Source organism: Pelodiscus sinensis, chromosome 17, assembly GCF_049634645.1.
Source record: "Pelodiscus sinensis isolate JC-2024 chromosome 17, ASM4963464v1, whole genome shotgun sequence".
Lineage (NCBI taxonomy): Eukaryota > Metazoa > Chordata > Testudines > Trionychidae > Pelodiscus > Pelodiscus sinensis.
The window spans coordinates 15,111,546-15,136,586 of NC_134727.1; the positions used below are offsets into that span (position 1 = coordinate 15,111,546).

The 25,041-nt window shown below is 43.9% G+C and overlaps 2 protein-coding genes across 10 annotated transcripts in view; one reads left to right on the forward strand and one right to left on the reverse strand.

Annotated features, from left to right (window-relative positions):
* Positions 1-7,959, forward strand: part of PWWP2A (PWWP domain containing 2A) — a 48,017-nt gene extending 40,058 nt beyond the window's left edge. Inside the window, exons 3-5 of one of the 9 annotated variants that reach the window (XR_012896309.1) lie at positions 4,286-4,406; positions 6,245-6,375; positions 7,801-7,940. Coding sequence is in view for 8 of the 9 variants with exons in the window: in XM_075900202.1 (XP_075756317.1) it covers positions 4,286-4,406; positions 4,804-4,918 (236 nt within the window). In the remaining variant the exon portion in view is untranslated. The other 8 variants (XM_075900202.1, XM_075900203.1, XM_075900205.1 and 5 more) reach the window with 8 other exon arrangements.
* TTC1 (tetratricopeptide repeat domain 1) overlaps positions 3,424-25,041 on the reverse strand; it is a 92,333-nt gene continuing 70,715 nt past the window's right edge. Inside the window, exon 8 of the mRNA XM_025178503.2 lies at positions 3,424-3,642. Coding sequence (XP_025034288.2) covers positions 3,542-3,642 — 101 coding nt within the window. The 3' untranslated portion in view covers positions 3,424-3,541. The remainder of the gene's footprint in view (positions 3,643-25,041) is intronic.

Genomic DNA, 25,041 nt, shown 5'->3' on the forward strand with positions numbered 1-25,041 from the left:
TATTATGAGCCGATAAGCTGATAGAGGCAGCAAGGTAGGGAGGGAAGCTTATTGGATAATTGACTAGTTGCTTACATCCCTAGTCTACACGGAGAGCTGTTTCAGAATAACTCTCTTTATTTTGAAATAACAAGGTGAGTGTCCACACTACCAAACCTGGTATTTCAAAATAATGGGATTGTTATTTTGAAATAACTCCTGCTTGTGACGAGGAATAAGCTTATTTCAAAATAACCTGATAGTGTAGGCATAGCCTCCATTCAGAAACAGGCTATTTGGTAATTGTAAGTGCTGTTTTAAATTTTGGGGCTTCCACTTGAGAACCAGGGCTCCTTCCTTTTTTCAGATCCTCCCTCCCTAATGCAGGCTCCTTAGGAGGGATATTGAGGTTTTAACTTGCCTTATTATTCTGAGCTGCTTTTTCTTGTTCTACCTCTTCCCTTTGCGAACTGCCATTGTTTCTGCTACAGCTTGGATGGACAGAATAGTGTGCCCTTGTTGGATCAGGTGGAGTAGTTTACATGATACAATGGTAAAAGTGCAGAAGACCAGTCTATGCTAGTACTGCATCTTGCTTGATAATTATACTAATTTTTCTGGTGTGGACAAGGTTAAAGGCTCTTAAACTTGTTTTTATCTATAGCTCCAATAGTCCACATAAATTGTCCCACTGTACTCTCTAGCCGCCTACATGGCAGTCAAGTGCTCCCCTGTCAGAATGTCTGCTATCAGAAATTCTCAAATCACTGATTATCTGATGCAGTGAACCCCCCAGAATGAAATAACTGATATTACAAACAGCTGCATTCACAGGTCCCATGGCGTTTGACACAGACTTTGTATCAAAACAGGTAGCTTAGAAAAGTAGATGCAACTCTAGTTTTTAGCCATTCTTTGTGCCTTTCATCCCTTACATCAGTAGTCAGCATTTTGCTAACTCTCAAAGGATTCCTCAGCCTAAAAAAATGTTCCTCCCTGGTATGTGTTTTGCAGGACTTGGAAGCAGAGTAGGAAATGTGTGACAGCATATATGTGGTTTCATTTTGTAGGTAGTACATTTTAAAAACTGTTTTTCTACTCAGGCCTTGTCCACAAACAAAAGTACCGATTTAAGTAATTTAGTAAATTGGGGCAGTCCCTCTGACTAGACCGTCTGAAGTCCTTATATCATTTTAATTCCTCAATGTGAGGCGCACACAGACCAATTTAAGAGTACCTCACAAAGTTGCCCTGATTTGACTACAACAGTTTCTTAAATCAGTTTAGTTAAATCATGTTATGTATAGACAGGATCTCAAGAGCTGAATGAAGTTCTTTTTTTTTTTTTTTTTTTTAACCCCACTCCACTGTTTTCTCTTTAGCAGGAGCTTCTATTAAACCTGTTTGCTGGAGCATAAGGAACTGTTCACTGAGTGATCTAGAAAATGAATGAAGTGATTTTTGATGTTGGTTCTAAGCTATTTTTTCCACTAATGCGGGTGGTAGTGCAACTAATACATCTGTTATGCCCTTCTGATGGCTTTGAATAAGAATTTGAGGCAGCAAGAATAGAAATTTTGCAATTATAAGAACTTATTTTGATATAACTGGTTTGTTAGGAGTGGACTCAGTGAGTCTTTGTACAACATCTGGCACAGTAGTACCCAACTTGATTCTGACCTTTAGTCATTACAGCAATATACATGTTTATTATTATTATTATTATTAATAATAATAATAATAATCAGTAATAGCTTTATTAAGCAGAGGTTGATAAAATGCTGATTCAGACCTTTGGCTGGAACAATAATCACTTCATAGAAAACTGAAAAATATTTTCATTAATCACTGGGAGATGCATTGAAAATTCATGAACTCTGCAAATTAGTAAATGAACAAACCCAAGGAAACAGGCACTGTATCACAAAATGTACCTTATTCACTGTCAGTTGCAGTTTAATTTTAATTTTTTTATAGTACATCATGTTACTGTAATATTAATATGGGAGCTCAATACAATCCCTACTATTAAATTATTAGTGGGAGTGAAGGGAAACCATAAGTTATTGGGTAAGGTTTTGCACTACAGCCGGTCCCCGACTTACGAACGGGTTACTTACCAAACACTAGGCCATAACTCGATCTGTTCGTAAGTCGGATTACATTCACTTACGTACGGCCGCACTGTTCATAAGTGCAGATTTTGTTCAGAATTCGGGTTCCAGCTGTATAGGAGGTTGGTCATAAATACGAACAGTCGTAAGTCGATGTGTTTGTAACTCAGGGACCAGCTGTATTAAGAAGCATTATTATTATTTCTTGTCTATATGTTTTTCTGGGTTTTCCTTGTCTTTTTTACTAAAGATATTTGCCTGAAATCAGGACCTTTGTTTCCTAAGAGCAACTGCCTGTTTGCTTTTCCGCCATGTGTGATCATAATTTTCGGTCATCTCATATTCATTTCAGCAGATACTGATATCCTAGGCCTCTGGTCTCCAACCTTGTAAAGCACAAGATCACTTTTTGAATGTAAGTGCAATCCAGGATCTAACTCAAACCCAAATACCCTTGCCCCGCCTCCTTCATGCCTCGTCTCTGAGGCCCCGCCCCTGCTCACTTAGTCCTCCCTCCCCCTTTCTCGTTCTTTCACCAGGTAGGGGCAGAGGGTTGGAACACAGGCTGTAGTCTTGGGCTAAGGGATTTGGAGTGGTAGCGGGGCTCTGAGCTAAGCCTGGGGCAGGGAGTTGGGATGTAGGATGGGGTACAGGCTCTGTAAGGGAGTTTGGATCCAGGGGGCTCAGGGCTGGGGCAGGAGCTTGGGGTGTAGGAGGGGGTTCATGACTGGGGCAGGGGTTTGGAGCTGGCTCCAGCTGGACACTGCTTACCTCTGGTGGCTCCTGGGTGGTGGTGCTTTGGGGCTAAGGCAAACTCACCCCTGTCCTGACTCTGCACCACTCAGTGGTGCAGCCAGCAAACTCCATTCCAAGTTCTGTTGTGCCCCCCTTTCATTCTGTGGAGATAGAATATAGGAAGGGAGGGGAGCACCCTGACATCAGTGCTGCCCCCCTTCCCTGCTCTGTGCAGCAAGCAGAGGGCTCCCAGGGTGGGGTAGCTCTAAGGCAAAGGGTGCAGCAGTGGGGGGAGGTGCAGCTGAAGTGCTAGCACTTGATAGCCTCTTGGCCAAACCAGTCAGGATCACCTGTCAGAGGCTCCAAAATCTACCAGTAGAGCCCAATCTACTTTTTGGTGACCACTGTCCTAGGCAGAACATTTTTTACCTCAACTGAAGAATCGTTTGAAGGACCATACACTTGCTTAAAAAAATAAAGATTTTTTACCCCACTCCACTCCACATTTTTATGTAATTGCTCTTAATAAAGAACGAGAAGCAAAGTACAGAAACTGATGACTTTATTTACAATCTGTTGTTTTTAAAAGCAAATTACCACAATTAAGAATGCAAGTTTTGGTGGCTTGTACAAATACAGCGCACAGTATCATGAAGCATTTTTCACTAGGTAAGACACAATCTCAGCTGCCTTCCTTTTTAAAGATAGGATTTTCAAGCTCTGAAAAAGAGTTTAGTGTCCTTTCTGTGGACCTTCTGGCAGGGGAGGTCAGCAGATGCTTTTGTGATGTCCTTTCTTAGGAAGGATGAAAAATCTAGGAGAGTGAGCATGGTGATAGTTAACCACAGATGTACATTAACAGTCACTCTGCCAGTGTGGCAAGTCAGCTGTTTAAATGTCACACTCTGCAATATGGTGAAAACCAAAATAAATGGAGCTGATTAACTTCTGTCTTGCTCCTTATGTTGACTTTTACACCAATTCAAAGTGGCCCAGTCTAAAGGTGGTGCTTTAGGCTCCTTTGACAGCTAAATGACAGCACAAGGTGCAGGTCCACAGTGAAGCAAGCACTGTGACATTCAGTTATTCTAGATAATTATTTCAACTAATAAAATATTTTAAAGGGTCGCATTGTATCTAATGCAAAGTCCTTCTATATGTATGATATATAATTGCTAGAATCTAGTTCTGTTTGCTAAATGTTACTGCTATGGGAAAGACTTGAGCTCTGCAGGCCTAGTCTAGTTTAAGCTCTTAAAAGGTTGATGATGCCTCCTTATTTTCCATTTTATTTCAGTTCTTTTTCCATGCAGTTTCATGCTTTCTGTAAAGCTAAAGAAATCTACTCAGAAGGAATTCAGGAAGATAGGCAAGCCCTCCCCTCTACCCCTGCAAGGAAACCCCAACCATTGTGAATGAATGCTCTGTTTTTGTTAACTTGGCTTTTTCTATCATAGGTCTCAACAAATGGCAGCATATTACATCAGACAGTGAGGAGTCCTGCTGCTTCCTTACAGTATCTGATAGACCACTGTGGATTCAGATTGGGGGCATTGAAGTTAACAGTGAAGTTAGCAGGTCTGTCTGTTTTAAGCCCTGACTAAAGTGATGGGGGTATTATGTCATCAGTTGTCCCCCGAAACAAGTTAGGTTAGAACTGATGAGTTCATCACTTAATTTTCTACTTCCATTTGAACTTGGTGCACCTGTTCCTCATGTACAGACAGTGCATTTCAGCTATTTCCACTGACAGGTACTTGGTGATAAGGTCAATGTGTATTAACTTCAATTTATTCAAGAAAATTTCCTTTTCAGATTGGCTTACAAGATTTGCTTTATACTTAATATGATCATATTGAAATAACAACAGAGCTCTGGTTAAAGTTAAAAATGTTTTTTAACAAAATGAGTACTGTATTTGTCTTTTAAGATGAGGATATTAAACTTTTTCATAGTGTCATCCATATCTTCATAGAGACAGTCTTGTGGACACCAGCTTTCCAATTGTGATTGTGGACCGCGTCTTCCTACCATTGCAGATACATAACTTACTGGTGGCTATCATAGCAATAGCTTACCTGGACAACTAAAATTAGGAAAGTATTCAATGTTGTTGAAGTTACACTTAATGTTATTTAGCAGTTGGAAACGAGGAGAATTAAAACCAATTTGGGATTCGCTGTTCAAAGAACATGTTTGTTACTTAAAAGACTGGCATTTTATTTTGTTCCTAAGGTCTTGATCCAAGAGAGTATCCATATTCAGGATAGCACTTAACTTTAAACATGTGCCTTAATTTGATTGAAGTCAATTAAATTTAAAGCACATGCTGAAAATTAAGCAGATGTTTAAGGGCTTTCCTGACCTGAGGTCCAAATTAGTATTTATTACTTTGGAAGGTATTTATGTTTTATATGCATATTTTTGTAAATTTTTCTGGAAGGTTTTTAACAGCAATGAGTATTTGAGTATCATAAAAGAGTTTATTTTTTATGGTTTATGGACTTGGAGGAATTTGATCCAATATTATTTTATTTTGTTAGACCTAGTAAACCAGATATGGTTTAGAACAACAATGGGTTGTTCTAAAAATAATAAAAAAAATGTGGTCTGCTGTTATAGAACAGCTTGTCTTAAAGGACATAAAGCTAAACTAATGCTTTTTTTGTCACTGAAGATGACACGTAAACTCTGACAAGAGAGGCTGCTTTGAAATGTCCATTTGTAAGCACTCAGGATTTACGAAGGCGCTTCTGTACGCTGACTTTTGCAGTAGCACAAGCTCCATGTATTTTTGATTTAACTCATTCTACTAACTGAAGATTAGGATATTATGAAAATGTCACTTGGGATATTGGGAGGCCAGGTGTTTTAAAAAAAAGGCAACACTGTATACTCATTCGATGCAAAAAAGCTGCATTTAAAGGAAGCATTTGGTCTTAAATTAGAACTGTTACTAAATTTCTGTAGCACTGTTGAAGGTGAGTAGAAAACCGCATGGTTTGTAAATGCCTCTGCCCAATACTTATTTCAAACAACCAAATGTTAGTTTACAGCTTAGAATCCTTGGGCTGAATTCTGCCCTCATTTACTCCCGTGAAAAGCCACGGAAGTTAGTTGACTGAGTGTGAGTGAATTGTTGAAGGGTAAATAAAAACTGAATTTGTAGTACGGCTTATTGGCTGTGCATCTACTGACTTTTAAAATACAGGGTGGTTCTTCTATATGTGCTTGTGCTGCTGGGTTGAGTGGAGGCAATTTAAACACATTGAGAAAAACTGTAATAATCTTACATGTTTGTAGTATTGTTGTCATTTCTGTCAAGAATTTGTTTCTATAATACTTATGGAGGTTTCCATCAGAGAGATTTTCTGAGTGCAGTAATGCTAATTAATACAATGCTTTTCTAATCCTAGGCTGCTTCTACAGGCCTTTTTGCTGCCCTGGGCCTGCCAGCCACGGAAGTGCAAGACCAGTACTGTGGGTTAGGCACCCTGTCATATTTTTGAGATTAGACAGTCTATTTTAACATATTTGGAAAGCAAATGTAAGTTTTTCTTAGTACTTTGTGCACGGTGGTTATCCTAGTAACAATAAATGTCATTTGATTTCAATTGCAAAATACACTTGCAAAAATCAGCACTTGCTCCCTATGTGACAGGGTAAGGTTAGCATCCTTTTCTTTGTAGAAGCTCTGCTTGCTTCATTCATTTATCTCTGAAGGGCATGTGGACTTTTCTTGCAAAGATAGAACAAAGTACCCAAGTGGAGGACATACCTGAAATTAAAACCAATGCAACGGATGTTTGGCCAAAAGGCCAAGATGCAGCAGTTGGATGTATCTGAGCTTGGAAACACAAATCTCCTCCCTTCCTCCCTTTTGCACCCAAACGCTCCCAGATTCTCACTCCAGCTCACTTTCTTTTACTGCAGGGCAGAGCTATTTAAATGAGCTATTTTTGAAGCTTTCATGCCGCCATTCCAGCCAACTTTCTAGTCACATTGGACATCTTCACACTGAGAAGTTCCTAAATATACATCTCTTGCCCACTCCTGTGTCACATCATTGCCCTTCTGTTTTCCATCCCTTTCTTCTCATCCCACCCCGTCTGATTTCTCAAGTTCCCCTTCTCCTCTCTTCTCTGAAGTTTCAGCAACAGCCTCAGGTCTTAGGCCACCTTTGGTCTTTTCGGTGAATCTGGACATATTGCTTAAGTCATAGTGTTGGAGGGAATGGAAAATGTATGTCTAATGTCTAAAACAATTCTAGTCTTAGAAAGCTCCAACAGGATTGTAAAAAGAGTCAGCACAATTGGGCAGAGGTTTCGCTGGAACCTCCTTCACTTTCCTAACCCTAATGAAATGGCAAATACACCTATAACACTGAATCTTTGTAATACTGTACTTGTTAGCTACTGGTGATGGTGTTGTAGAAAAACTGTTTATTACTTGGACTGCTCCCATTCAGTTGCCATTTTCATCTGTATCATGGGGCAATTGCTGACCATGAACCAAGTGGTTGCTGAAAGGCACCATTATTCAGTAGTTCTATTTTTGCTGCTCTGTTGCATGCTTTTAGTTCTCTGTAGTCAAATGTTGGCATTGACTTATTTATCAATGAGTTCTACATGGTCCCACAGGCATTGTATATTAATCATTCCCTTTTGATTACCCTTAAGCTTCTCTGACATTTTAAATTAATGCTTGATGTTGAAAGTGTGTGATATTTAAAATGGTCTGGGACGGTGATTTGGGCTTTAACTCCAAACAGAAGAGGAGTCTGTTCACTTGCATATTTTTATAACAATTTTAAGATCTCTTCTCAACTCCTGTTCCCCACTTCTCTTACTGAGGAATGCACAAAATGTAACAGATTAAAAAATAATTGTTCTGACAACTTCAGATTCTGCTTGCCACATATGCAATATCCAGGAAGAAGTTTAACCATTTCCTCTCTTTCTTCCCTTTTCAGCTCAGAGACACTAGGCACCTGCTGTTTTTATGGAACCTCACTACACTGCCATGAGGAACACCAGCTCATCAGGAATGACAAAAATTTGAGACTGAATTGTCATACGTTTCTTCTGAAATCCTCACCAAGGAGTAAAGAGAAGGAAGAGAGTGTGGGGGGTGAAGGTATAACAAACAAAACCACCCCTACCAACCGTACTGGGGCACCTGTATCTATTGTACATTTTCTCTGGAATTTGAAAAGATGTTAGGAAATATTTTATAGAACTTTATTGCAATAAGTGACACATGAGATGGGGAGAGACTATACAAAGTGTATGTGCAAAGAACCACTTGAATTATTAGTATGAAGAATCACTGCAAATATTTTTTTTAACATGAAAGTCTAATCAGTGTTTGACAGGCTCTAGTGATGGAGCCAATTGCCTGGAAAGATGACTAACATTTGAACTTTTGTTTTGATTTTTAATTTTAGCACTGCATTTTCCATTCTACAAGGGTTAGTTACTAGTTAGTCTGGATTTTAGCAAAGCTGCAACCTGTGATCTAAAGCATTTGCTAAACCATCTGTATTACAAAATATGAAGAGTCTTGTTAAATGAGACCAATGTTTCTAAGAGAGGTGATAGCAGTATGACAACAGCAACTCCACGTATTTCTAATATATGGGGAAAATCCTCCCCTGTGAAAATGGTTGTTTTTTACTTATGCTGATGTAACACTATGGGAACTGAGGATTGTATGAAATATTCACCAAGAAGGGATACATCTCTGACAGTATAGCTGTTCTGATTTGTTTGTGATGCTGTAGAATGTACGGGATTCAGGAATGGATACTGAGAAGATAGGATTACAGTAGTTTGCCAGGTCATTGTTTTTCCTCCTTCCAGAACAGACTAGATCTCATGCAGGCAGCTAGCACAACAAGTTTTTCCATTAGTGTTTCTAATGGTAGTTGATTTAATAAAATCACAGAACTGTAGGGCTGGGAGAGTCCAGCCCTCTGCTTGATTTGCATTGCATCAACTTGTTTGAATAACAGTACATCAACATTAGAATGTCAAATCTTTTATCTTCTTTCTTCCTTTTTCCAAATGATGTTTAGTGATACAGGCAGTCCCCGACTTACGCGGATCCAACTTATGTCGGATCTGCACTTACGAACAGGGCTTTCTCGCCCCGGAGGTCGAGGTAGCGGATTGCTACCTGCGAGCTCCGGGGCGAGAAAGCCCCGTTCGTAAGCTGCTCCGGAGACCGTCTCCAGCAGACCAGGGGCACCGGGACTGAAGCCGCAGCCGCGGGGGGGTCCCACGCCTCTGAGGCTTTGCCAGAGCAAAGCCTCAGAGGCGCGGCATCCCGCTGCCGCTGCGGCTCTGCTCCCCGTGTCCCTGGTCTGCTGGGGGGGGGGGGGGCACAGCTAGTGTGCCCCCCCCAGCAGACCAGGCTTTTGTTTTGGACCCTGGAGCTGAGCAGCTGGGGCGCTGCCGATTGGTCCTGCAGCGCCGCTCTGGGCACTACTGGACCAACCCGGCAGCACCCCAGCTGCTCTGCCCCAGGTCCTGATTCAGCCGCTGCTGGTCAGTTTTAGCAGCTGAATCAGGATGCCTGGGGCAGAGCAGAAGGGGTGCTGCTGGGTTGGTCCAGTAGCGCCGAGGAGCGGTGCTACTGGAGCAACCCAGCAGCACCCCAGCTGCTCTGCCCCAGGCGTCCCCAAGTCAGCCGCTGCTGAAACTGACCAGCGCTGACTACAGGAAGCCCGAGGCAGAGTTGCTCTGCCCCAGGCTTCCTGGAATCAGCCGCTGATCAGTTTCAGCAGCAGCTGACTTGGGGAAGCTTGGGGTTCTTAAGTTGAATCTGTATGTAAGTCAGAACTGGCGGTCAGTTTCATCAGCGGCTGAATCTGGACGCCAGTTCCGACTTACATACAGATTCAACTTAAGAACAAACCTACAGTCCCTATCTTGTACGTAACCCGGGGACTGCCTGTAGTTATTTCAGCTAAAATTAGTGAATGTTGTGCATATTGCTAGAATATAGGCTTCTTAATTTATTTACCACTGATAGTTTTTAACATTGTGTGCACATTTTCTTGTAAAATAAATCATATTTTCTATTGTTGATGATAGAAGGGGATTCACTGGATGCCTGACTTGGGAGAGTAAATATTTATTTTGGAGAAATGAAGATGTGCACATAATCTAAAGATCTAATAAAGTACAAGTTCCAAATGCAAAGGCTTGTACTAAACTCTTTTCCTACTTATTATGGTCTGGTCTCATCAGGGAATGTAAGATATCTTTGTACAGAATATTTGAAGAGAGAGCACCTTTTCCAAGGGGCTCTGGTTTCCAAAGGCACAAATATGGTTTCATTACCTCTGTGCATGGATCATGATTTAAATAGCCTTTAATTTCAAATCATGGTGATTATAGCTGTATAGTTGCCTCCTTTTGCTTTGGTATTTGGTAACAAATCCATATGTTTAGCAGAGTGGGGGAAACAATAAGCCAAATCCAGGAAAGATATATTGATGGCACATACAAAGGCAGTTCTATATTAGAGATGTAGTACCTATATTAGTTTGGTTATTGGTAACTTCATAGTTTATTTATAAACCCAGAAACTGAAACCATAGCACCTATATCTTTCAAAAATAATTTTAGCTGTACATTGTTGCTGTACAGTAAATTTAAATTGTACTACTTTTCATAATAAACTACAGATTTTTTAAAACAGAGTAGTAACTATTGTTCCCTTGCTAATGTAGTCAAAGCAGAGGGCAGCAGTCTGGTCCTGCTCCACTGCCCAACATTTGACTAGGCTTTGTTATAAATTAAGGCATCTTAGGCTACGTCTGCACTACAAGCTAGGTGTATGATTCCCAGTTTGCATACATATCATGCTAATTTTCATTGAGCTTAGCATGAGTATAAATAGCAGTGGAGCTGCAGTAACATGAATAGCAGCTGCAGAGGCTTAGCTTAGTGGGGCCTAGTATGAACCCACCAGTTTCAAGCAGGTTTGACCCATGCTACCACACCTATACTGCTATGTATACTGGTGCAATTAGGTGTAGGCAATTTGGGAATCATACCTCTAGCTCATAGTGTAGATATGGCCTTGAAGAGGATGAGACAGGGTGGAGTGAGTTAATGTGCTAGCCTTTTACCTCTGATTATATTACAGATATAAACCCTGATTATATTACAAATAGATGAGGGTCTCATCCCTCTTGGGGAGTCACTTTTATCCACATGAAAACAAAACATAAAACCACACCAGACAACACAGCACAAAACAGTTTCTGCTCAGGAAAAAGGCCCAGGACAGTAATAGCAGGGTTATTCCAGATGTAGTGGAAGCCAGTAGTGCCTGCCTATATGACATCTGACTCCTAAACTGGTGCTTTTACTGCCTCTCCTTCATGAGCATTAGCACACATCAGTTGGAGTATATAGAACATTTTGTGAGAGAAATGCAGGTCTCTGTGCTGTATAATATGGGTAAATTAAGCAAATAGCTTAAAAATAGAAAAGGTAGCCAGCTATATGTGCACATAAAAATTACTTTGTTTTCATGGGAAGTGGTGCAGCCATTTTATTTGAAACCAGATTTTCATTTGGAAATGAAACTGTCAGGGATATTTTACTGATTGAGAAGTATAGTAATGTATTGCTTTTCACTTTTTGGCTTTAGTTGCTTAATATTTAAGCTTTGCTCCATGCTACCCTTTTTGTCTGCTATTGAATGGTCACTATGCCTCCTTCATTTTGTAGACTTGAATGGGGGGCAGGGAAATGATTCACGTTTAAGGTTTGCTCAGAGGTAAATGTTAAGACTGTTGTGTAACATTTATTCAAATAAAGCCTTGATTTTTTTTCAGTACTTATTGAAAGGAAATGTAAAACAACATTTCTATGCTAATTTTCCTTTATTCCAGAGCTCCTAAACCAATAGGTTTTGATTACATCTTATGTCTTTAATTTGGGAAATGTAACAGTGAGGATACTGATTTGCTCTTGAGAATGCATCCTCCAGACTGAATTCCCACTCGACTCACACTGTCTGACCTTGAGTTTGGCCTATAGCAGCTGATGCATGTTAAATCTTCCTTGATCAGGAGGATACTTTCTGCCAGAAATAGTAAAAGCCCCTGTGTAGACAATGAGAAAAGATTGCACCACGAAGAGGCAGAGACAAAGAAAAATTATGACTGGGATCCATGGCTGCAGTTGAGGATCTTGGGGTGCTCAAGATGGAGCTGCACCATGGCTGAGGGGGATTGCTGCAGCAGAGAGTCACAAAGGCTATATATACACCCACTGCATTGGCCACAGCAATAGGGAGTGGCATAAAAGCTCTTTGTCATCCATGAATCCCCCTAGGAGTGGGAATAGTCTGGTGACCAGCAAAAGTGGATTTTCGTGCCACTTCGTGCTGATGGTGTTGCAGAAAGCTGCTGGAATGCAAGAAAGAGCTGAAGTCTTTGAAGAACAAACTCTGCATGCTGCTATTAGCACAAGTAGTCCTCACTAAAGTAGCACTGTAATGAAGATTCATCCATCTGTTGCAGGTAAGGTTAATAGAATCTCTGTTTAGGTAGGAAACTCCCCACGTTGAGTTGTATAATCATATAATTTTCCCTGAAGGAGGTGAATTGGTTATGCCATGATGGGTAATTCACTGATAAAAAGCACAACATTACAGCATGGGGGTCAAAGCAGGATCAAGTTGTTGCACATCTCCACAAATGCCAGAATTTATAGGAGCTCTACTGTCTGGCAAAGTACAAAAATGCTCTCAATTCCTGCAAATTCATTCTTCCATACTTGGGAGAAATTAGCACATCTTTTATTTGTGTTTAGGTTAATCAAATACAAAACAAGCTGTACAATAAGAATTCTATTTGGAAGTGTATATTAAGCATGTTACTGATAAAGCATTTTCCTCTTTCAGTGGTATATAATTTGTCTGATGTGATAGGCCTGCTATGCATATGGTGTAACTGGTTACTTGTTAGTAATAGTCAGATATCTTTTCAAAGTATTAAAACGAACCTGTTGAAGTTAAATGATTGTGCAGAAGCACCCAATCTATTGTGACAGCTACCCTGAATCTATCCTCCATGCTATTCAGACATTTTGGTGCCAGCGTAACTGTGAAATGCATCATATCTTCTCCCTTCCAGTGTCTTGTGTGTAGAGCCTTGTGAGTATACACAATTTTGTATCTGCATCAGCAGAAATGAGCTGTAGATATCCGCATCCACATCTGCGGATATACATGGATAAAAAATAGATTTAAAGGATCCTACTTGTGTGGAGCAGAAATAGAGCATTTCTGTTTTATAAATACTCTATTTTTTACTCTTACTTTGATTACAGGAACTCTCGTTTTTCTTATTTGTTCTTTCGGCAGTATCTGCTATCTTGGTTTTCTCTCTTTAGGCTAATGGTAGAGAGAGGAAATCTGCTAAAATGTAATTGGTCACTAATAATTTCGTAACAGTGGCTTTATAGCACCTCACTGTTGGAATTCTATGCTTATCATCTTCCGCATATCGCCACCAACCTTCTTGTTGAAAACAAAAACAAAGAAGTCATTAAACACCTATCCCATTTCCAAGTTTCCTGTTACTGTTTCTCCCTCTTCATTGAGCAATGAGCCTACCCTGTTCTTGGTCTTCCTCTTGCTTCTAATATATTTGTAGAATGTCTTCTTGTTATCTTTTATGACTCTAGCTAGATTGAGCTTGTTTTGTGCCTTCGCCTTTCTAATCTTGTCCCTACATACTTGTGTCATTCCTTATATTCATCATCCTTGTTTTTTTATTTCCTAACCCAGAGAGACTCAACAAGTCTGTTTCCTATGTCCATCTCAATCTCAGCCCAAGGCTGTGTCTACATTGACACCCTTTTCCGGAAAAGGGATGCTAATGAGACAAGTCGGAATTGCAAATGCCGCGGCGGATTTAAATATCCCCCGCGGCATTTGCATGAACATGGCTGCCGCTTTTTTCCGGCTCGGGGCTTTGCCGGAGAAAAGTGCCAGTCTAGACGGGATCTTTCAGAAAATAAAGCCTTTTCCGGAAGATCCCTTATTCCTCTTAAAATCAGGAATAAGGGATCTTCCGGAAAAGGCTTTATTTTCCAAAAGATCCCGTCTAGACTGGCGCTTTTCTCCAGCAAAGCCCCGAGCCGGAAAAAAGAGGCAGCCATGTTCATGCAAATGCCGCGGGGGATATTTAAATCCCCCGCGGCATTTGCAATTCCGACTTGTCTCATTAGCATCCCTTTTCCGGAAAAGGGTGCCAATGTAGACCCAGCCCATGTGTATACATTTTTAATATATAAAGCAACACCTCCTTTTTTAGCTACCTGTCCTTCCTGAGCAAGCTGTACCCTTCTATACCAACATTCCAGTTGTGTGTATTATCCCACCAAGTCTCTGTGATACCAACTTTGTCATAGTTGTGTTTATTTACTAGCATTTTGAGTTCTTCCTTCTTATTCCCCAGACTTCTTACATTTGTATGCAGACAAGTAAGATATTGATTAGATTTTGCTCCCCCCCCCCAGTCTTGTCTCTTCTTTAACTCTGCTATTATAGCCCATACTCCCTCACATTTTTGACTCATCTCCCAGATCTCTGTTTTTCACTTAGCTGTGTGCTTTGGTCACCTGCCCCTGTCAAACCTAGTTTAAAGCCCTCCTCACTAGGTTACCAATTTGTATATAAATACTCTCTCCCCCTTCCTCAATATGTGAATCCCCATCTGTGCTTAGCTATCCTTCCTGAAACAGCATCCCATGATAAAGTCCTGGCGACAGTTAGGCATTCACTCCCAGGACGCATCTGTCTCTGCCTCTACCTTTGATTGGAAGAACTGAAGAGAACACCACTTGCAATCCAAACTCCTTCACCGGTACTCCCAAAGCCCTGAATCATAGAATCATAGAGCTGGAAGAGACCTCAGAAGGTCATCAAGTCCAGCCCCCTGCCCAAGGCAGGACCAATTCCAACTAAATAAACCTAGCCAGGGCTTTGTCAAGCCGAGACTTAAAAACCTCTAGGGATGGAGATTACACCACCTCCCTAAGTAACCCATTCCTGCGCTTCACCACCCTCCTAGTGAAATAGGTTTTCCTAATGTCCAACCTCGATTTCTCCCACAGTAACTTGAGACCATTGCTCCCTGTTCTGCCATCCATCACAGCAGTGAACAGCCTTTCTTCATCCTCTTTGGAACCTCCCTTCAGGAAGTTGAAGGCTGCCATCAAATCCCCCCCTCACTCTTCTCTTCTGCTGACTAAACAAACCCAAATCTCTCAGTCTCTCCTCATAGGTCATGCGCTCCAGCCTGCTAATCATTTTGGTCGCCATCCACTGGACCCTCTCCAATGCGTCCACATTTTTTCTATAGTTGGGGGCCCAGAACTGGACACAATACTCCAGATGTGGCCTCACCCGAGCCAAAAAAGGGGAATAATCACTTCTTCAGATCTGCTGGCAGTGCTCCTCTTAATGCACCCTAATATGCCATTAGCCTTCTTGGCTACAAGGGCACACAGTTAACTCATATCCAGCATCTCATCCACTGTAATCCCCAGGTCTTTTTCTGCAGAACTGCTACTTAGCCATTTGGTCCTCAGTCTGTAACTCTGCTTGGGATTCTTCCATCCCAAGTGCAGGAATCTACACTTGTCCTTGTAGAACCTCATCAAATATTTTTTGGTCCAATCCTCTCATCTGTCTAGGTCTGTCTAGGTCACTCAGGACCTGATCCCTGCACTCCAGAGTATCTACCTCTACCCCTAGCTTAGTGTCATCTGCAAACTTGCTGATGGTGCAATCCATCCCCTCATCGAGATCATTAATAAACATGTTAAACAAAACCAGTCCTAGAACAGATCCTTGCTGTACTCCTCTAGAAACCGACCGCCAACCTGACATCGAGCCATTGATCACGATCCGTTGGGCCCGACAGTCTAGCCAGCTTTCTATCCATCTTACAGTCCATTTATCCAATCCATACTCCCTTAACTTGCAGGCAAGAATATTGTGGGAGACCGTATCAAAAGCTTTGCTAAATTCAAGGTATATCACATCCACTGACTTTCCCATGTCCACAGAGCCAGTTACCTCATCATAGAAGCTAATCAGATTGGTCAGGCACGACTTGCCCTTCGTGTATCCATGTTGACTATTCCTGATCACTTTCCCCTCTTCCAAGTCAAAATGGATTCCTTGAAGATCCCCTCCATGATCTTTTCAGGGACTGAGGTAAGGCTGACTGATCTGTAGTTCCCTGGATTGTCCTCCTTCCCTTTTTTAAAGATGGGCACTACATTTGCCTTTTTTCAATCATCCGGGATCTCTCCTGATCGCCACAAGTTTTCAGAGATAATGGCCAAAGGCTCTGCAATGATGTTGCCAACTCCCTCAGTACCCTCGGATGAATTAAAACTGGACCCATGGATTTGTGTATGTCTAGCTTTTCTAAATAGTTCCTAACTTGTTCTTTCCCCACCAAGGGCTGTCCACCTTCTTCCCCTACTGCATTGTCTAGTGCATTAGTCTGGGAGCTGACCTTGTCCGTAAAGACAGAGGCAAAGGAAACATTGAGTACTTCAGCTTTTCCCACATCATCTGTCACTACGTTACCTCCCTCATCCAGTAAAGGCCCCACACCCTCTCTGATCACCCTCTTATTGCTAACATGCCTGCAGAAACCTTTCTTGTTCCCCTTCACATTCCTTGCTAGCTGGAATTCCAATTGCGCTTTCATCTTCCTGATAACTCCCCTTCATTCTCGAGCAATATATTTATACTCCTCCCTAATCATTTGTCCAAATTTCCACTTCTTGTAATCTTCCTTTTTGTGCTTAAGCTCCCCAAAGATTTCACTGTTAAGCCAATCTGGTCAACTACCATATTTGCTTTTCTTGCTGCGCATCAGGATGGTTTCTTCCTGTGCCTTTAATAAGGCTTCTTCAAAATACTGCTAGCTCTGCTGGACTCCTTTCCCCTTCATGTAAGCATCCCAGGGTATCCGGCGTGTCAGTTCTCTGAGGGAGTCAAGGTCTGCTTTTCTGAAGTCCAGGGTTTGTATTTTACTACTCTCCTTTCTTCCTTTGGTCAGGATCCTGAAATCTACCATCTCATGATCACTGCTTCCCAGGTTGTCACCCACTTCTGCTTCCCCTATTAGTTCCTCCCTGTTTGTGAGCAGCAGGTCAAGCTGCGCATGGCTCCTGGTCGATTCCTTCAGCACTTGTACCAAGAAGTTATCTCCAACATTCCCTGGATTGTCCCTGTACTGCTATATTAGTCTCTCAACAGATTTCAGGGTGATTAAAGTCCCTCATGAGCAAGGCTCGATGATCGCGGTGAAAACCACTTGCCAGCCCTGCACGGCACATGCGCAAGACCCGCACTGCACATGTGCGAACCGCCAGTGAACGGGGCAACCGGCTGAAATCTACTCGCCCCAGATGAGTAGTTAAGCGGATTTGTCGAGCCCTGCTCATGAGAACCAGGGTCTGTGATCTGGAAGCTTCTCTTATTTGTCTGAAGAAAGCCTTGTCTACCTCATCCACCTGATCCCTGTAGTCACTCTTGATCTGCTCATGGTCACACCTTGCAGTAGCATTAGTGCGACATGGATGAGTAGCATGGGGTAGTAGTTAGAGGGCCAGATAATCCTTGACGATCTCTCTGTAATGTCTCGGTTACCAGCCCCTGGCAGGCAGCATACCTCCCGGGATGCATGTCAGGGCAACGATGTCATCTAGATTTCTATTTACTGCTCCCTGCAAGCATCAGGAAGGCAATGCGTGATGAGGGCAGAGTACTGTCTGTGACAGCTGCTTAATTAACTTCAATGATGCAGGAAGATTTTATAAGCACTTGCCAGCTAAGTAGTGGAAAGCCGGTATAATTTCCTTGGAGGGAAATGGATTCCATGAAGCCCAGCCTTCAGTCATGCAGGAGCAGTTACAGAAAGAGAGGGACTATAGTAAAAGTTAGAGAATATTGGACCTCCATACACCCAATTAGAGATCATGTGGTAAAACAACGCAATGCCAGAATTACATTATACAGATCTTCATCCAAATCCTCAGATGCAGCTAAGGAACTCGCAGGAGGAGGAAGAGGTACAAACGTGGCTTTACTTCATTTTTGTGCTCCTTGATCTTGGGCAGGGCTAGATCCCCAGATGTAGGCTAGCAGCAGGCTGGCTCCTGGTGACCCCATGGTGTGGGCAGCCTGGTGACTGAGATATGTTAAAGTTATGTCCATGCCCCCTTTTCCACAGTTGTACTCTTCTGTCCAGCAGCAGGGCATAGTAGCTATTCTCCTGTTCCTTATTTCTGGAGAACTCCCTTTCCTGTGACAGGTGACTGTAGCCTATGGTTGGTTAGGGCAGTTTAGGGCTGCTTTGCAAGGAAGAATTTGGGCCATTGTTTCCAGAAACCATCTTTCTTCCTCCTCAGTGGAGTGGCAGAGAAATACACTTGTTAGCAAATGCTGTGTGTGTGTTTGCAACGGACAATGTCAGTAGAATTACAGGGCAGTGGCAGCAGCCCTGCAAGCTGCTGTGGGCATATCAACAAGCCACCATGACCTTGCATGTTGACTGCCACTCCCTCTTTTTCTTCTTGCTCACTGGTCCTCCCTAAATTAGTTTTCAAATGCATTTGTGAGGCACTTTCTTCCCACTTCCATGCGTAATAACAGCTCTGAAATGGAGTGGACATAGAACGGCAGCATGCTGTATGTTACAAGGAAATGGAACAAATTGATTTCCTCTTTTAGACAGAGCCACTGCTGACTGCATGCCAGTTTACAACTCTTTTCGGTGTGCCTATAACTCCTGTTCCTGTAGCTCAGGGCTTTTGGTCTTTGCTTCTGCCACAGCCTGTCTTGAAACACAGGCAGCAGAAATTGCAAAAGGAGCACTTTGAATTTGTAGCATGGACCACAGATGATGATGGTGATTCTGAAATTAGGATGAATTTTCAAAACCAATGATTCATGGTGGCACTTCTGAAATCTTACATATCACAATGTCTCTGACTCCAGCTGAGGGTTTGATTTTTAAAATGCAGCTGTCTGTGTAATTACTGATACCTCGCTGTGGATGTGCCCACTTTGTGGTAAATGCCAAGGCTCTGAGCTCTAGGCAATGAGCAGGGAAACAGGCAGGGACTGTGTGGAATCCAATGTGTAATTGTAGCCTTGGCCTAGTGACTTTGATATTACCCCAGCAGGCACAATCCTACAGACATAGGAACAAGTTCTGGTCCATAAGCTGCATTAGTGGTGGGAGGGGATGGGATGCTTGTATTAGCTAATTCTGTGAAGTGTTTTGTGCTGGGGTATACATTTGTTTTGTGTAGAATGAACACTGTAGTTATATTGAACTAGCAACCTCCCTTCTGTGGCTAACAACCCATGCTGAGAGAAATGCCAGAATCTAACATTCCCACACATGAAATGTGACTGGCTGAACATTTCTACGCCATGCCTTTAGCCTAAAACAATGGTCTCCAACCTTTTTAACCACAAGATCACTTTTTCAATTTAAGTGCAAGGTAAGATCTGCCTCCAACCCAAATACCCTTGCCCAGTTTCCTTTCCCCGCCTTCTCTGAGACCCAACCCCTGTTCTACCCCTTCTCCGAGGCCTCACCCTGCTCACTCCATCCCCCTTCTTCCCTGAATCTCATTCACTTTCATGAGGCTGGGGTAGGGGGTTGCAGTGGAGTACCCCACAGCCCCCACTCAGGCAGGGGCCTGGCAGCCAACACTAGTTGTGCCCCAAGGATGGAGCTGACTTCTGCATTAGGAAGGAAGGATAAGGGATGCCCTGGTGGCAGTGGTTTCTGGATTGGACTAGGCAATAGTGCATTCCCTTGGGGAGCGTAGATTCAAGTCCTCTCCCTGTCCATCCTGGGAATGACCAGACAGCCGACCCACCAAAGGCAGTGCAGGGTCCTGGAATGGACTAGAGGATACAGTATTCCTGTGGGGGAGCACCGGGTGGCAGATTCAAGTCCCATCCACCCTAGAAGCATCAGGACAGACAACCAACACAGGACAAGGGAACCTCTGAAGGCAGGGAGGCAGTGTGGGTCCTTGAGTGGACTAGGGGATAGAGCAGTTGCCCCAGGGATAGAGCAGCCTCCTGCATTAGAAAAGCAGGCTAAGGAACCCTCAGCAGGTAGGGAGGTGGAGTGGCCTGGAGGAGGGTAGGACTGTGGGCTCAAGTCCTACCCACCCCATGATCAGCTGGACAGCTGACAGCTGCCCCAGGGATGGAGGAGCAGAGCTAAGGCAGGCTTACTCCTGCACCACTCCCCAAAGCAATTGGCATGTACAGCAGTGGCTCCATGTGCTGCCCCTCATATACAGGCTCTGAACCCACAGGCTTCTGCTGGACACAGTTCTCCATTATAGTTTAATGGGAGCTGCAGGACTGGCGTCTGCAGACAAGGACAGGACAGCATATGGAGGTATGGAGGCCCCCTGCTCTGATTTTCTTAGGGACATCCCAGCCACTTTCAGGAGCACAATTGCCATGACAAGTTAGGTGTTTGAGAACTCACTACTCAAAGAATTACATTTAAGCCTAAGAGTAAAATGAAAGTTATGAAATGCACAGACCAGTCACAAACTAAAACTAACCCACTTTGCAAGCAGTAAAAGTAGTAACAACCCCCCATTTACATGCTGGGTCAGGAGATGAGCGGGAAGGACAGAGGGTATGTCTACACTACAAAGTTAATTCGAACTAACAGACGTTAGTTCGAATTAACTTTGATAGGCGCTACACACGCGAACCGCTAGTTCGAACTTAATTCGAACTAGCAGGGCGCTTAATTTGAACTACGTAAACCTCATTCTACGAGGACTAACGCCTAGTTCGAATTAACTAGTTTGAATTAAGGGCTGTGTAGCCACTTAATTCGAACTAGTGGAAGGCTAGTCCTCCCCAGCTTTCCCTGGTGGCCACTCTGGGCACGACCAGGGAAACTCTTCTGTCCCCCTCCCAGCCCCGGAGCACTTAAAGGGGCACGGGCTGGCTACGGTGCCCGTGCCAGGTGCAAGCCTGCCAGCACCCAGCCAGCAGACCCTGCACCTGGCACGGCTTGAGCCAGCCACCTGCTGCCACCCAGCCCTCCACCTCTTCCCAGGACTAGGCTGGCGGCTCCCGGGAGCCTGCCCAGGTCCGCAAGAGGCAGGCGCCCACCTGGTCTAGTGCAGACATCGTGGACCTCATCCATGACCTCCGCACCAGACACAGGAAAGTGGCCATCTAGGGCAGGATAGCTGCCAGCCTGGCCACCCAGGAGCAGGTTTGCATGAAAATCAAGGTGGTCCACTGAGACCTCTGACCCTGAGCCCTGAGCTTAGAATGGCCGTACTGGGTCAGACCAAAGGTCCATCTAGCCCAGTAGCCTGTCTGCCGACAGCGGCCAACACTAGGTACCCTGGAGGGGATGGACCGAAGACAATGACCAAGCCATTTGTCTCATGCCATCCATCTCCAGCCTTCCACAAACAGAGGCCAGGGACACCATTTCTACCCCCTGGCTAATAGCACTCCATGGACCCAACCTCCATGACTTTATTTAACTTCTCTTTAAACTCTGTTCTAGTTCTAGCCTTCACAGCCTCCTGCAGCAAGGAGTTCCACAGGTTGACTATTTGCTTTGTGAAAAAGAACTTTCTGTTACTAGTTTGAAGCCTGCTACCCATTCATTTCATTTGGTGTCCTCTATTCCTTCTATTATGGGAACTAATGAAGAACTTTTCTGTATGCACCCTCTCCACACCACTCATGCTTTTATAGACCTCTATCATATCCCCCCTCAGTCTCCTCTTTTCTAAGCTGAAAAGTCCCAGTCTCTTTAGCCTCTCTTCATATGGGACCTGTTCCAAACCCCTGATCATTTTAGTTGCCCTCCCCTCTCCCACCCTCTCTCTTCCCCTCTCCCACCTCCTTTTCCCAGTCTCCCCCAGTTTTGTTCAATAAAGAGAGTTTCTATTTTTGGAGATGTGTCCTTTATTTTGTACACGAGGAAGGGGGGCTAGGGAGGGGTAAGTGGAAGGAGGTGAGGGAGGAATGGGGTACGAGCCCCTGATGGAGAGGACTGGGCTGGCTCTGCGGGCTCCTCGGGGTGGAAGCTCTCCTGAAGCCCCCGATTGACCCCCCTCCCTCCGGATGGCAGCCTGCGGCAAGTGCAGCCAGGCTGATGGCCGAGTGCTGTGATGTGCCCAGTGTGGGTACTCCGGGCAATCCAAACCAGGGCTGCTTTGCAAGTGGGGAGCCCCTGAGAACTGTCTGTCCGGGGTGGGGGTTGGGTCCCTTTAACCGCAGCCCTCGGCTAGCCTGAGACAGCAGCTCCACACTCTAAGTCCTAATCTGATGCCCTGCCGGCACTGCTTCCGGCCATCCTTAACCCCGGTTCAGGGTCCACTCAACGTGGACATGCTAGTTCGAATTAGCAAAACGCTAATTCGAACTAGTTTTTAAGTCTACATGCGCTAATTAAAATTAGCTTAGTTCGAATTAACTAATTCGAACTAAGTTAGTTTGAATTAGTGCTGTAGTGTAGACGTACCCAGAGCGTGTCTGTGAGAATGACTGAGACACAAACACTGTGTGAAAGTGACAGAGATTTGCATTGCCGAGCTCCCTCCATCCCCTTCTCTCTGTGTGGAGACAGGGTAAAGGAGTGGGGAGAGGAGGGACACCCTGATATCAGCGCCTCCCTCGTCTCCCTCCCATAGCCTGCACAGCAATCAAGAGGTTCCCAAAGGGCAGCTCCAAGGTAGAGGGCAGGAGCAGCATGACAGTGGGTGGAGGGGCAACTGAAGTGCCAGCACTTGATAGCTTCCCAGCCAAACCAGTCAGGATCACCTGTCAGAGGCTCCAAGATCTACTGGTAGATCCTGATCTACTGGTTGGTGACCACTGGTCTAAAACATGATGCACTAGAAAATGCTGCACTCAGAAAGCTTTCAGCTAACTAGAATGCAAACCTCCCTTCCTCACCCCCTTGGGTGTGCCTGCCCACCCCTTTTAGTGGACATTTTGCCATTGGGGATCTGTCAACAGACATCTGGGATGCAATAGGCCTAATGATACCCATTTAGAAAGCTGTTCTAGCAGCTTAGGCCAAAGGCCACTGAATTGACTAGAATCTCATCTCTGGTAGGGATGTAATAGTACAACCATTTAAATGGATAACTGATAAGTATGAACTTACTGGTTATCGTAACAGCTACACACTGGCTCCCCGCCATGCTCCCATCCCAGGTTGGTGGCTATAGACCGAGAGCTGGCTTAAAAAAAGGCAGCTTCCAGCGCTCACCAGCTCCCAGAGAGCCAGCTGCCTGCTCGTGCTGTGGGCTCTGCAGTATAAAATTCATATTGCAGAGCCTGCACCACAGCCAGCTCTCTAGGAGCAGGGCCAGCAGCTGGGACTGCACTGGCTGCCGGGAAGCTTTAGACTGAAGAGCCCATGGTGTGAAACCCCTAAGATTTTCAGCGGTTACACGGTTACCTACTTAACAGTTTTTTGACATCCCTAATCCTTGCTTCCCTCTCAGCTGGATGTCAGTCTGAAGCTATTGTGTTACTCTACTAAAGCTGCTGCGGCATGTACCACACCTTTCTACAGCCAAGGTCTAGCTAAAGGACACTTAAATTCTAATAACAGAAGCTGCTTAGAGAGAGACCTTGAACAACCTGTAAACCACTATGGTTAATGCTGGGGGTCCAACAAGACTTCTTGTACTGCAGCTTCCTTCTAATAGTGATTTGTGTTCTTTATCTGCTGTACTTTGGGAACCACATTTATATGGGACTGTTTGTTAGTCAATCCAGTCACCTAAGGAAGGCTGAATGACTCACCCTGATGTAACAAGCAAGTAGTACAACATGAAATCTGTGTTTCTAGTTCTGCATAGACAGGCTACATCTACACTGGCCCCTAATTCTGGAAAAGTCATGCAAAGCAGGTAAGTCAGAATAGGGAAATCCGCAGGGGATTTAAATAAACATGTCCGCCGCTTTTTTTCCGGCTTGGGGAAAAGCCAGAAAAAAGCATCTAGACTGGCACGATCCTCCGGAATAAAGCCCTTTTCCGGAGGATCTCTTATTCCTACTTGAAAGTATCATTCCTTGAAAGTAGGAATAAGAGATCCTCCGGAAAAGGGCTTTATTCTGGAGGATCACGCCAGTCTAGACGCTTTTTTCCGGCTTTTCCCCAAGCCGGAAAAAAAGCGGCGGACATGTTAATTTAAATCCCGCGGGGGATATTTAAATCCCCCGCGGATTTCCCTATTCTGACTTACCTGCTTTGCATGACTTTTCCGGAATTTGGGGCCAGTGTAGACGTAGCCAAGGAGCCAACTGCTAGAGACAGAAAGAAAACTGGAGTCTGGATTTCCAGTGTTGAGTCACAATTGAACATTGTCACAGATGATTTGGAAAGATTTTGGTGACAAAAACCTCCAAGCATCCACGTTACGTGACAAATACCATGACCACTGAGCATGTGCCACAGCTCATGCAGGACCAAAATGATACTCATTGAGATTGTGCTCCTCAGGATCACAGACACCATAACCAAAAGGGGCCCTGCAATGCCGGGCTCATTTCTTACTTTTGTGTGAGAGGTGGACTACTGCAGCACTCGAGAGAGTTCGGGGCAGTCACATTTTGCAGCCAGTAAATGTACCTCATCTTGCAAGACAGAGGAGTTTGACGAGGGCAGCCCCATTCGATAAAGGGCAAGAGAGGAGGTAAGACTGTCGAATGGCAGAGGGACACCAACACTCTTTGTTTACTAGAACTGTGCATAAGTGAGAGACACCCTGCTAAATGCACTTCCCCTCCCGCATCTCTTCTCTTTTCCTTTGTCCAGACTCTGGTGGCAGGCAGGGACTAACTAGGTGAAGACTGGAGAAGAGGACTGAGCTTGCAGCCTGGAGCAGGCAAAAGGAGCAAGCAGTGAGACTATTGATCGTGCTGCAATTAAGAATTAGTCATTGGAATGAGCACATTTTGGTAAAGTTTTGTATGGCCTGGTATGAAGCAGTTTGCACAGCTGGCTCCAGCGTGTACAGCAGGCTGAATAAATGGTGCATTTCCCATTGTTGAATGGGATTACAGAGGTTTTTAAAGAATTCACATACACTTGTAAAGCCCCTCCAAAGGTTAATTATTA